The sequence below is a fragment of the Crocuta crocuta genome, unplaced genomic scaffold (assembly GCF_008692635.1).
Source record: "Crocuta crocuta isolate KB4526 unplaced genomic scaffold, BGI_CrCroc_1.0 scaffold162, whole genome shotgun sequence".
Taxonomy (NCBI): domain Eukaryota; kingdom Metazoa; phylum Chordata; class Mammalia; order Carnivora; family Hyaenidae; genus Crocuta; species Crocuta crocuta.
The window spans coordinates 8557199-8571342 of record NW_027529433.1 but is presented as its reverse complement, the minus strand read 5'-3'; the positions used below and the strand labels follow the sequence as shown (position 1 = coordinate 8571342).

At 42.2% G+C, this 14144-nt stretch overlaps 1 protein-coding gene and 1 non-coding gene across 4 annotated transcripts in view; both read left to right on the top strand.

The window, feature by feature from the left end:
* The window catches only part of ARHGEF28 (Rho guanine nucleotide exchange factor 28), a 285499-nt gene that overhangs the window by 96411 nt on the left and 174944 nt on the right, over positions 1-14144 (top strand). For all 3 annotated transcript variants that reach the window (XM_077759946.1, XM_077759948.1, XM_077759947.1), the window contains exons 3-4: positions 8749-8896; positions 12196-12489. In XM_077759946.1, the coding sequence (XP_077616072.1) occupies positions 8749-8896; positions 12196-12489 (442 nt within the window). The remainder of the gene's footprint in view (positions 1-8748; positions 8897-12195; positions 12490-14144) is intronic.
* Positions 2935-3041, top strand: LOC144228143 (U6 spliceosomal RNA). Its single transcript, XR_013334133.1, has one exon. It is a non-coding gene; the product is annotated as a U6 spliceosomal RNA (small nuclear RNA).

Below are 14144 nucleotides of genomic sequence, written 5' to 3'. Positions count from 1 at the left end.
GCAGAATTAGCGTTTTTGGGTGGCCATCTCACTGGTCACGTATGCATAGTTAATTAGTGGTAAAATCCTAACTGGTGTCCAGTTGTTAACTGCAATTTGTTTCATTTCTATTTTTTTAAAAAAATTAAAATGTTTATTTTTGAGAGAGAGAGAGAGAGAGAGAGAACAAACACATGGGAGAGGGGCAGAGAGAGAGAGAGAGAGAGAGAGGCCCAGAATCCAAAGCAGGCTCCAGGCTCTGAGCTGTCAGCACAGAGCCAATGTGGGGCTTGAGCTCATGAACTGTGGGATCAGGACCTGAGCTGAAGTCGGATGCTTAAGTGACTGAGCCACCCAGGTGCCCCAAGTTAGTGATTTTTAAAAAGAAGCAAACTAAGGAGGTTTTTAAAGCTGCCTTTTTTTTTTTTCTTGTGGCATCTGGAGTAATTTACTGACCCCAGTCACGAATTGTTTTTTTTCCTTACTCACTTTAGCTTTAATACAGAAACAAAGGCTATTTCACTTCTGTAGAGGTGAATCATTACATCAAGTGTGAAAGTCATGGAGAATTTTTGACTTGTGTATTTATGTGTAACTGAATTTATTGCAGAGGTATGAAAAATGGGTGGCTTTTTAATATTAACATGCATTTAATTTATGGTAATTACTCATTTTAATAAATAACTGTGTTAAGTATGTAATTCAGGTCTTTTAAATCCTTGACAATTTTTTTGTGTTCTTGTGTCAGCTACTGAGAGAGGCATGGTAAAGTCTAACATTAGTGATTATGGATTGGTCTAGGTCTTGGGCTTGTTAATTTTTTAAAACATCTTTTAAATTAAGCTACTTTATTAGGTGAATACAGATTTAATACAATGATAACCTATTTTTCAACTCACGATGATACAAAATTCCCGTTTCTCTTACTATATGTCTTGCTTTAAAATCTTCTTTTTCTGATACTATCTTGGCCCTATCAGCTTTCTTTTGGTTGGTATATCTTTTTGCTCTTTTTTAAAATGTTTATTTATTTTTGAGAGAGAGAGAGAGAGAGAGAGAGAGAGGAGAAAGAAAGAAAGAGACAGAGTGTGAGCTCAGGAGGGGCAGAGAAAGGGAGACACAGAATCTGAAGCAGGCTCCAGGCTCTGAGCCGTCAGCACAGAGCCCGACGTGGGGCTTGTACTCATAAACTGCAAGATCATGACCTTAGCCGAAGTCAGACGCTTAACCAGCTGAGTCACCTAGGTGCCCTGTCTTTCTACTTTTAAGCTTTCTGTGTTATTTTTATTTTTGAGTTAAAAGATTCCTTTCTGACCGTGTTGGTTTTGTGTTTGGATCAATTCATTTACACTTAATACAATTGCTGGTATATTTGACTTTATAGCCTATAACCATCTATTTGACCTACTTTTTTTCCCCTCCCATCTTTCTGATTAATAAAATAATTTCTAATTGAGCTTTTCTTTTATAACTTGTTTGTTACACATTTTTCTACTAGTGTTCACTTGCAACCTAAAACATGTATATTTGACATGAGTATAATAAGCTATTTTAACACTTTCCCTAAACTGGTAGATACTTACCTTTTATATTATTGTTGACAGACTGGTACCATAGTTCCACAAGTATTTTAAATGCCATGAGATAGTTGTTACTTTGTGCATTAGATACTCATTATATCTACTATTCGGTATCTCCTCTTAGGGGTCTGTTTATGTTTGAGATCCTTTTATTTCTGCTTGAATAATTCCCTTTAGTATTTCTTTTAGTGCTGGCCTGCTGGCAATGAATTCCTCAGTATTTGTCTGAATCGTTTTAATTTCAGCTCCATTTTTAAGAATGTTTGATAGGCATGGAATTTTACAACATCCATTATTTTTGTCACTTTAAAGATACCATTCAGTTTTCTGACTTCCATAACTTCTTGGAGAGTTTCTCTCCTTTGTGGGATTTTAATGCCTTTTGCCCTTTTTTCCATAGTTCTCTGATGCCCTTAAGAATGGGACTTTCTAATTTTCCCATCTTTATTTTCTAGTTGTGGTCAGCAGGAACACTGGCCTGCTGTGGTCCATTCCATCCTGTCTGGAAATAGAAGCCATTCCTGATAGAAGGCTCTTGCTGAAGCAATGTCTTAGGAGCCTTGGGAGTCATTTTGGTTTTTCTTCCCAGAGAAAAAAATCATACATTAATAGTCCCCTTGGATTTAACCAATTTGTATTCACCTATGTTTTGTTGATTTAGTTTTGATTTGGGATAAGAAATTTGAATGATCTTGAGATTTTATACTACACAAAAGATGGCTTAAACATGCTTTAAATCAGTGCTTTCTAAACTTTTTGAGCCATGTGTTTCTGTACACTCAGAAGAATCTCTGATTAAGAGTTTCTCTGCAGACGAATACCTGAAACCCCGCACACATTTTGAGGTGACTAAGGAACATTTCTTTTCCCTCCCCTCCCTACTCCACCTGTGGATTTCAGGGTGAGAATCATTGCGTTAAGTACATGAAATAAAGGTGAATGTAAAGGTGTAGGAAGTCACTAAATACACGAGCACAGCTGTTTGCACAGTCACATGTTGGGGAGAAAAGTGCTGGTTCTGGGACAGGAAGATGTGGGTTTGGGTTTGTGGCTCTGCCACTCACAGGACCGATAATAGCAGGGTTCTCATTTTTACAGTGGGAGTTACAGTAAATACTTGCTAGGCCTTCACTGTGGGAATAAGATGAGAAAATACACAATAAAGCACTTGATAAATCATGCAACAGTGTGCACATAAAAGATAATATGTGTGTTTAGATATGTATAGATCTATAATATGTGCACAAACATACAGGAAATAATTTCTGCATTTTCTCATGCCTGTTGAAAGAAGTACTTAAGTAGAGTAATATAGAAGAGAAGGCTCAGTGCCTGTAGTAGTTTCTTTGGAATTGTGTTTGAAGAATGGAAAGGGGTGCTCGCTTTGGCAGCACATATACTAAAATTGGAATGATACAGAGAAGATTAGCATGGCCCCTGTGCAAGGATGACATGCAAATTTGTGAAGCGTTCCATATTAAAAAAAAACAAAAAACAAAAAACAGAATGGAAAGGGGATGACGTAACTTGAGGGTTGGGGCAGAAATCAAGATACTCTATACTGTCCAGCTGGCTCTGGAGGCTTGATCTTGTTAGTACTGACTAGTTCCTGTACTTGTATTTACTTACCTTTAAAATTGGGGGGCGCCTGGGTGGCTTAGTCGGTTAAGCGTCCGACTTTCTCTTAGGTCATGATCTCGTGGTTCGTGGGTTCGAGCCCTGCGTCGGGCTCTGTGCTGACTGCCAGCTCAGGGCCTGGAGCCTGTTTCAGAGTCTGTGTCTCCCTCTCTCTCTGACCCTTCCCTGCTCACGCTGTCTCTCTCGCCTAGAAATAAATTTAAAAAAAAAAACATTTAAAATTGGATAATGCACTTTAAAAAGTTTTCAAGAATCTCAGGATATATTTAACGCTGCTCTTCAGAGAAGGTCCTTTGTAGAATTATTTTTTGTTGTGAGGAAGACAAGCTTTATTGGCAAGTATCAGTAAACTTTCAGTACAGCATTTAGCATCACACTTCTAGTGGCATCATAAAAATCTAGTGGTACCCTTCTAGTGGCATCATAAAAATCACTCCACACAAAGACCATGCAGAGAACCTTGAAAAATAGTTGGGCATGTCTTACTGTCCTGTCACAAGCTGACCATTGTCTGTAAGTTCCCATTTCTACTTAGTGGTGTAAAGTTAGAGTTGAATAATACAGATACCTTTGAGAATATGAGGAAATCTGTAAACCTTTACACAGAATAATGGACACATACACATAAAAAGAGAGTCTGGATAACAATTTGAAGGGGTCCCAGGCCACGTGGAACCTATTTATGGAGTCTTCCTGTGGCTCCAAGTGAAGAAATCCCACTAGAAAAAGATGCATACTTTGTTCTCCTTGTCATCATTTGAAACTACTGTTGTCATTGCCTCTTCATGCCAGATACTCTAGAAACTAGATGGTTAAGTTTTCTGAGCAAATGACGTCGTTAGTAACCAGATATAATTACACATACATGGTCAATAGAGGGCGAGAGTGAAGACTGTAGGGAGAACGTTAGCACAAAGATATCCAGTGATTAGATCATACAGGCGCCAAGTTACTCAAGGTATTTAGAGACCTCGATTAATGAAAAAAGACTTAGAATGTGCACGTTGGTGTCGACCGTTTCCATCTGAAACGTTCATCGGAAGAGGAATAAAAGAGTTGGATGAAAGAAATGGCATTAAATCTTTTTGCCACGTTAAACTTTTTTGGTTCTTTGAGAAGAAATCCACAGATGTCCCAGCATTTCAGCAGAAGGTTTGATCTTTCCCAAGTATTGATGAGTTTTACAAGCAGAATTTCTCTGTGGGGTGCTTCATGGTAGAAAATGTTGGTTTAATTTATGTGTGTATGTGTGTTTATACTGAGGTATGTTTAGTATGGTTGTAGTTCAGCGTTTTTACTCAGTATTTGTTTTCAATTTCTATGTTACTGGCCTGTAGAGATTTTCCAAGAGTACCTGAGTGCTTTTTATTTGGGCAAGAGTAGATAACTGGTGGTACACCTTCACTGTTCAGAGAGGAAAGGGACTGGCTCTGATGTTCATCTCAACCGGTTGACTTGAGAAAGTAAAAATGTTGAAGTGCTTAAGACAAATATGAATGGCAAAAGGAAGACCAGAATTCTTTTTTTTTTTTTTAATGTTTTATTTATTTCTAGGAGAGAGAGAGAGAGAGAGACAGCATGAGCAGGGGAGGGTCAGAGAGAGAGGGAGTCACAGACTGAAACAGGCTCCAGGCTCTGAGCTGGCCGTCAGCACAGAGCCCGACGCGGGGCTCGAACCCACGAACCGCGAGATCATGACCTAAGCGAAAGTCGGACGCTTAACCGACTAAGCCACCCAGGCGCCCCAAGGAAGACCAGAATTCTTAAACTTGCCATTCAGTCATACCACTAACAGTGTTGACACTATTTAGCAGCACCCTTTAATAAAAGTGGGCAGCAACTGTCACTGGTAAAGGAAAAAAGATGAATGAAATCAAGGAGGAACTGTTGACTATCCATAAATTAGCAACTAAAAGTTTTGACCAGGCTGCGATGAAAAGGATACCTATGACCAGCACAGGTGACAATGAAATTCAATGGAACATTATTAGAGAGCAGTTAGGCAATTTGTGCCCAGCTTTCACATTTTTGGACCGATTTCTGGAATTTTGTTCTACAAAAGTTAAAGCATAATGTACATGAAAAGGTTTGGTGTAGTATTGTTTATAATGTTAAGCTAGAAACAGTCTTAAAGTACAACAGTACAGGGATGATAGAGTAAAATATAGAACATTATATTTGATGGAGTGCAATTAAAAATGGTGCCAAAATTATAACATGGAAAAGTACTTTTGACGGAAAAGCACAACCATACACGTACTTAAGCTGTGATGATCACTGTATAAGAATCAGCTGTGCATTGAACAAAGGCTGTAAGGGAATGGAGGAATGAAAACAAGTTGGTACTTTTGGGTGGTGTCAGGATGGATGGGATATATTTAATTGCTACTATTTTCTTCAATAATGATAAATTTTAGACAGCCTTCTAACTTTATGTGCTTATGAATTTTGGGGTTTAATACTGAATTAATTGGAAGTTGAGATATGTGACATGATGCCTTCCCCACCCCCCCCAATAGATAGCTTTTGTTCCAAAAGTGATTGGCTTGAAATGTCACATTTATCATGTACTTGCCATGCATCTGCTTCTAGACTTCATACTTAGTGGTCTGTGTCCTCTCTCACTCTATTTAAGTTATGCTTCTGTTGTATGCTTTGCTTTGAGGTAAGGCAAATTCAGACCCCACCCTGCAGAGCCTAAGCATTGTCTTTCTCCAAACTGTTCCTGGTCTTGGGTATCTGTTCTTCCAGATGGAAATGATGGAGGCACACTGGAATTCTGTAGGTTGGGATTTATCTTTGCCATTAATAAAGTCAATGACCCTTTAAGAAAAAGAGTTGATTTTTGGTGGCCACAGCAGTTAGAAAGACCCCAGTCTGACCCGCAAATTGTCCCTTGGCACTGATTATTTATACCATACTTGTTTTTTTTTAATAGTTTATCATCAAGTTGGTTTCCATACAACGCCCAGTGCTCATCCCCACAAGTGCCCTCCTCCATGCCCATCACCGCCCTTCCGATACCGTACTTGTTTTTCAGAACATTTTCAGAAACCCATTTTTCCTGTTGTGTGTAGCTTCATCTGAATCTCCTTTGAGCTTTAACTTTCTTGAATGAAAATGTTCATGTTCTTTCATATACATATTGCCTTTTTCTGGCGTCTTCTCCTGCCAACCCTCCATCCCATTCTGTCCCACTGGGCTTCTTTCTTAGTTTCTGCGTCACCCCCTTCCCTCCTCCTCCTATAATATCTTCTGTTTCTTTCTGATCTCCTTGTGATTAGCAAAGAAGAGGGCTGCTTTCATTGCTGAGTATTATTCTTAGTGCTAAGACTGGGTACATCTCTCTTTAATGGTTATGTCTTATTACTGGCCTGTTGTTTATCTTCTTTTATCGATGTAGAGCATGGTATGGTTTCAAAAGGAAGGCACATCTGAATTGTAAAACTGTTCTCTTGGGGGTGGGGGTGGGGTATTGCTTTGAAAAGGATTGCAGTTAAACTTCTTTATAAATGTGGTCCTTGTTCCCCCAAACAGATCAAGTAGTAATGTGATGGTTGTTTTGAACAGTTCCAGATTAGATATCCTTTTGATCTGTGGAAAAACTTCGATCTGGTTATACGATTTGTTTTCTTTAAAAAAAAAAAAAAAAGAAAAAAAAAAGACAAAGCAGGTCAGATTCTGTTCGTGGACAATTAACAGTCTCTTTAGCAACCAGGAACATGACTAACACAAGCTGTTGTTCCTTTTTTAGGAAATGGGATTTCATCTAAGTTTCCTCTCTGTCATATCAGACATTTGTTACTGTTTTTTGCTTTTCAGATCCTCTTCCTGAACTTTTTTGGAAGCTATCGTATGGTGCATTTTTCTTGGCATGTTACTTTCTATTGATTACATTTGTGCATGTTTGCGCATGCTCACATGCAGAGAAAGGACAATCCAAAACTGTAAACTTGTGATTTTTTTCCCATGAAGCCACAGTTTGTGTTTATACCAGTTCATAATTAAAGAATATCTCAGGGGCATCTGGGTGGCTCAGTTGGTCAAGTGTCCAACTACGACTCAGATCATGATCTTGCCGTTCATGGGCTTGAGCCCTGCACTAGGCTCTGTGCTGACAGCTCAGAGCCTGGAGTCTGCTTCCCATCTGCGTCTCCTACTTTCTCTGCTCCTCCTCTGCTCTTGCTCTCTCAAAAATAAATAAATGTTAAAAAAAAGAAGATAATGTTTCATGTGTGTTTTGGATTACAAACTGCCAGGAAAACATAGCTGTTTTATTTTTAAAGTTTAGATGAAATATCCGTGTGATTATTAGACAAAGAAGTTGTGCACTGATTTTGTTTCTGATACTGATTGACATAATTCTCAATATCCTACAGAATGTAGTGCTGATATCCATCAAAGGCAAACAGATGTTAAGGAGACTGTTTAGAATTTCCTCTGTTTCCTTTCCTCGGCTATCGTAGGGGGAGGCACTTGCCAAGAGAGGGTTTGTTTTTGTTGGGCAAGCACACAAAAGCCCAGATGCTTCTCTGCACTGGGCCAAGCTCTGGAGGCCCTCCAAAGTGGGGGACCCTTTCCACCTCCTCGTTTCCATTATCCTGCCACTCCCATAGGCTGGGTGGAATGTACCATCTCCCTGAAGGACACCCTTTGTATTGTTTGTGTGTGTGTGTGTGTGTGTGTGTTTGTGTGTTTGAGTGGAGGGAGTGGCCCGAGTCCTTTGAGTCTTCGAGCATCCCAAGATGGTCTGGCAGCCTTGTCCATCACTGCTCTTCCCACAGTTGTAGCAGTGTTGATCTAGCCCCTCCATGCAATGCAGCCTCTGAATGATGATGCACTGAGGAGCCCTCACCTACTGTCTGCCTCCTTGGCATACCTTCCTTCCTTGGTATGTGTCTCTGGGACCCAAGGGCAGCTCCTATCCTCTGGACCAGGGCACTTAGCGGGCTTTGTGCCAACCAGAAGCTCTCGGGAGAAAGTGTGAGGCCAGGCCGGATGAGAGAGAGGACTTGGAATTGCCTCAGAGAAGACAAATAGCACTTCGAACCAGCACTGCAAGTGTGGGAGCATGTGATGCTATTTATTTGGCAAAGTTTGTGAATATTTAAAGTTCTTACCACCTACTGTGATCCACTATAGGGTAAGGCAATAACTAAAAATAATTGTTTTGAACCTTTGTACTATGGTGGTATATCAGGAACAAAAACAAATTAATAGAATCTGATGTTCGTCAGGCAGGAAATAAAGGACAACAAAGTTAAGTTACATTTCTATAGCTAGTAAATGTAAGAAATTTCTTCCCTCTGCTTTGGACTTCTTCAGGCTTAAAATAGAACAATCCATCTCTGACACACATCCTTTAATATATCAGAAAGCATCTGTCATCGAAAGTGTTTGTTTTCAGAAAGGAGGACTTGCGGTATTTGAACCTCAACCACGTGAAATGAACACCCCACCACCGTTTTGGACCCCAGCCCTTGTAACTGCGGTTTTTTTTAGAGCCAGGACAAGAAAGTGTGATGATGCCTCAACTTACTCATTTTTTTAGGGGCAGATGACCGTCTATGCCAAGTTTGGCAAAAATGTTTATCTTCCTAAAGATGCCGAGTTTTACTTTATTTATGACGGATCTCACCAGAGACATGTCGTGATTGCGGAGCGCACCGCGGATAACGTTCTCCAGTCCAGCATTCCAGGTGAAGTATAGTCTTTACTCCGCATTTGGGAAATCTGTCTGGAAGACTCTTTCCTCCAGGGACATAGATTGGGAAGAGGACCAGGAGGAGCAAGTAAACAGTGCTCCAAGTGGGGTGNGGAGGGGAGGAGAGGGGCGGAGCGCATGAGAACACGCACCCTGGGTTATCTCGCTGCAATTCTTTTCGCAGTCTCCCCCTTGCCTTAGACTGGGCAGACTGTCTTGCTAGTTGCACCTGACTTTCACAGTTGGCTCTGCTTTGGATGTGGTCGAATGGAGGAGTCACTCTATGTTAGGATCACCTCTGTTGTCCCAGAGCCTACGGCCAGGATGGCTCAGGCAGAACTGAGACTGGGCCAGGAGGTCTTCACTCTCCCTGCCTCCTTCCCCTGCATGGAGTCTGCAAGCCCAGTGTCTGCCTCTCTCTCGCTTGCTCCTTTTGGTGGCTGGGGTTCCCTCCATGGCGTTCTATGCATCTAGACTTTTCTTCACCAGATCTCAGGCTCCATAACCTTCTCTTCCCACCACCCGAATGCTCATGTTCAGAACCTTGTCATTCTCCTACATGTCTTCTTCGATTACCATGGCGACAGATGACAATGTTTCATGTTAATGTTAGTTAAGAGCTAAATAGTTCTCAGAGGCAGCTATTTTTGAAACTTCATTGGAGTGTAGGTTATGTATCTGAGACATCAAGCTTAGCCCCCGAGTATAATGAAGATTTTACTATTTGTAGGAGGGGAGGATTTTGTTGTTTGGTTTATTGATGGGTTGTGTTTGTGTGTGTGTGTGTGTGTGTGTGTGTGTGTGTGTTTAACCTAAATGCATCTTTTAAGCCCTCTAAATTGCATTGTGAAGGGAATCTTCAGTTTTTTTTATGGATCAGATTGGCCTCATTTTTAGAGGAAAGATATTTTTTTTAAAGTATTTTATATTTTTTGATAGAGATGGTGCAGGTAGGGGAGAGGGGGAGAGAGAGAGAGAGGAAGAATCTGAAGCAGGCTCTACACAGTGCACAGAGCCAGCCATGGGGCTGGAATTCTAAGACCCTGGGATAGTGGCCAGAGTTGAAATAAAGAGTCAGATGCTCATCTGACAGCCACCCGGGTGCCTCCGGAGGAAGGATATTTCTAAGTGCCTCTGCAGTCTGTTACATGTGGGAAGAAGGTAGACAATAAACCTGAAAACAACACAGAGTGAGAATTGCAGACATGTGCAAAGGCCCTTCAGCCCTACCTCACTTGGTTACCGGATCAGTCTGTTGTCACATTTCTGACACCATTTAAGGCAACTTTAAGCACTTCTCCCTCTGGCCCAATAACTTCTGTCCTCAGAAGAACAAAAGCCAAACTTCTGTAATGGTGCAGAGTCACTTTGGCTGTGATTCTTGAGCCTTTGTCTTTCTGCCTTGGCATGTATGTTGGTTGATGTCTCTACTGCCTTTTGCTTCCCCCTCCTTGCTCCATTTTCCCTTAGGAAGCCTCTTACGGAGGAAGAATGAGAATAATAATGAACGTGTAAATCCTAATATCGAAACTTCTGTTATTTTCTTTACTTGCACCTAGGGGTTAGCCTCCTTCCCATTCCTTGTATGTTAGAGAAAATCTTTCTGATAATAAGATCACTGGTTTTGAAGTGAGGGGTCTTACCTTTATTTTAGCAGATTCCGTACAGGCAGGTGACAGTCCCTGTTTCTGAACCGTAAATGTCTCCCATTGCAGCTTTCCCACGGTAACCTCTCAGAGGTGTGGAGACTGGATTTCTGTAGTATGTACTGGAAGCTAATGGTCTGGGTGGGGGGCAGCATTCCGTGCCTGCACCAGTGGACCATTTTTTTAAAAATATAATATAGTTTATTGTCAAATTGGTTTCCATACAGAACCCAGTGCTCATCCCAACAAGTGCCCTCCTCCATGCCTATCACCCAATTTCCCCTCTCCCCCAGCCCCCAACAACCCTCAGTTTATTCTCAGTATTTAAGGGTCTCTTATGGTTTGCCTCCCTCCTTCTCCATAAGTATTTTCCCCCTTCCCCTCCCCCATGGTCTTCTGTTAAGTTTCTCCTGATCCACATATGAATGAAAACATATGGTATCTGTTTTTCTCTGCCTGACTTAGTTCACTCACCATAATATTCTCCAGTTCCATCCACGTTGCTACCAATGGCCGGGTTTCATTCCAGTGGATCATTTTTAAAGAGGTGATGTGGAATGGCAGTAGTTCTCACTTAGTAAACCAAGATGCTTGTGTTCCTGTGAAGGCTCCAATTAGCCATTTGCTTGGCAATGATGCTAATAATCACAGACATTTGGTGGTACGAATTTCTGGAGATTGTGCCAAGTGCAGCATAAAAGGGTACCTGGGTAGTGGTTCTCCCACCTTGACAAGATGAAGGAGGAGTGTACGAAGGAGGGGTGGGTGGCAGGATTAGAGGACCACCCACACCACAAGTATTAAGAACACCTCTAAGACACAGGCTCTTCTCAGAAGTGGCAGGGGTAGGGAGCCGGGAACAATGCGTGTGAGTATTTCTGTTGAGTTGTCTTCACTTATCCTAACTCATATTCCAAGGACCTCTGTGGAGCTACTTTATAAAACTATCATCAGGGCGCCTGGGTGGCTCAGTCGGTTAAGCGTCCCACTTCAGCTCAGGTCATGATCTCATGGTTCGTGGGTTCAAGCCCTGTGTCGGGCTCTGTGCTGACAGCTCAGAGCCTGGAGCCTGTCTTCAGATTCTGTGTCTGCTTCTCCCTCTGGCCCTCCCCTGCTCATACTGTCTCTATCTCTCTCTCAAAAATAAATAAAACATTAAAAATAATTTTTAAAATCTCCCAAAAGTATCATCTAAATAAATACCTAAAAATGAAAGAGAGGGGAAGAAGTGACAGAGCAGGNTGTCTGTTGGCCATCTGGATGTCCTCTTTGGAGAAGTGTCTGTTCATATCTTATGAAGGGCAAAGGGCTTTAAAATGACCATGTTGAATTCAGTGTTTAGCGTAGAAGCACAAGGTGAAGGTAGGCCAGTAGCAGTGGTGGATAATGATAGGCGAACAGACACTGAAATACTCAGAGCTTAAAAAGATTAGTTTTAAAATTGGGAGTTACTGAAAGAAAATGGGACCCACGTTAATTCGGCCCCCCAAGCATGGCAGCATTTAAAGATAGCTGGTGACATCTCCCTTTGGCCTCACTCCCCTGGAGCATGTGGTCTGCGCAGGCAGTGCAGTGAGCCTAGCGACCCCCGCCTGGGTGAGCATCTCACGCAGGCGCCAGGTGACCTGTTCACTGTCTTGTTGTCCAGGCCACGGGCTTCAGGAGACGGTGATGGTATCTGTGTGCCTCTGCTCGGAAGGTTACTCCCCAGTGACCATGGGCTCTGGCTCCGTGACCTACGTGGACAACATGCCCTGCAGGCTGGCTCGTTTGCTGCTCACCCAGGCTGATCGCCTCACAGTCGGAAGTCATCAGACCTTGCTGACCCCATTTGCCGTGACGGTGGGAGCGCTGCCTGCTTTGGATGAGGAGCTCGTGCTGGCTCTGACCCATCTGGACTTGCCTCTTGGGTGGACTGTCTTGGGAAATTCTTCACTTGAAGGTGGGTCTGCACCAGATGTTTAGATGTCTTTTCTCTATGTTCCTTACACTTTGTTGTCTGTCTCCGTGGGTTGATTTTCCCGTCCATTTTTTTTTTACCGGAGCCTCACTCTCATGTGGCTGGGCTCCCTGAGATCCTGGGTCCCTCACCTCTGGGCTGGTTGACACTATTCAGCTCTATTCCAGGCGGTGAAGAACTTTGCCTGCAGGATGGAAGGACTCTTGCTTGGGGGTAGGCTCTCGTGCCAGCTGCTCTGGGCTGTGGCTCTACTTCCCTTGGCACTTGTTCTTGCTGTGAGCTGGTGGCCCTATTTACAAGTGGGTAGATACATCAGGCAAAGAGTAACAGGAAGCCAGCTCTGTGGAACTGAGCTATGGAAATGTGGCCATGCAGGAAATAAAACCAAAATGTTGACATTTTAAAAATGGTGTTGCGGAGAGTATCCAAATGTTTCTGCTAACTTTTGAAGATACCTCTGGAATGGTTCCTATGTATTAAAAGACTGTATAGACTCTTTTCAATGTTTACTTATTTGTAAGAGAGGTAAATGGAGAGCAGGGGAGGGGCAGAGAGGGGGTGGGAGAGAGGATCTGAAGCAGGCTCCATGCTGACAGCAGAGAGCCTGATGCGGGGCTCAAACTCATGAATTGTGAGATCATGACCTGTGTCAAAGTCACATGCTCAGAGCCACCCAGGTGCCCCAAGACTGAATAGACTCTGAACATCAACCATTTGTATGTGAACAAAGATGGATGTTTTGTATACGTCCATACAAGGCATGAGGTTAAACTGTTCAATAGATACTTCTGGTGATTACAGGTCACAGAATTTTATTAGAAATAAATGTTGTCAGGGGCGCCTGGGTGGCTTAGTCGGTTAAGCACCTGACATCAGGTCATGATCTCGTGGTTCATGAGTTTGAGCCCCATGTTGGGCTCTGTGCTGACAGCTCAGAGCCTGGAGACTGCTTCAGATTCTATGCCTCCCTCTCTCTCTGCCCCTCCTCCCACTCATTATCTCTTCCCCCCCCTCTCTCTCTCTCTCTCAAAAATAAATAAAACATTAAAAAAATTGAAAAAAGATGTTCTGTATTTAATTAAAAACAAATATACTGTTGTTGTCTTTGTGTATTGCATACTTTAGTTTAATGGTTGGATGATGCTGTGTTCAAGAGTTTCTGCTTCCTGATAAATTCTGATTACAGGTTGATTTAAATTTGATCATTGATGGGATGAAGTGCACTAATCTGGGTAAAGGGATATGATTTTTGTAAACAGAATCATAAGGCCATCAGCCACAGAGAGGATCTTCATTTCTTTCTTTCCACCAGGGTTAAAGTAAAGCTCTCTTGGGAAATTAAACATGTTTCTTACTTCTTAAGACCTTGGATGAGGCAAGTCATTATTTTAGTTCAGGGTGGAGCCATGTCTGACTCCTGTGTTCTGTACTTAGCTGTATGGTAGCTGATCGATGTGTATGAAGAGGTGGGTGTCCGGGGAAAGTAGGAGGTATTTGTTCTCACCAGTATCTCCAAGGACCTACCAAATGGCTTGGAACATATCAAGTGTTCAAGAAGTACTTGTCATATGAGCGAAGGTTGTATTTTGGGACCTTCAAAAGGAAGTCACACATTCTGGATCCCACTCTTGGGATTC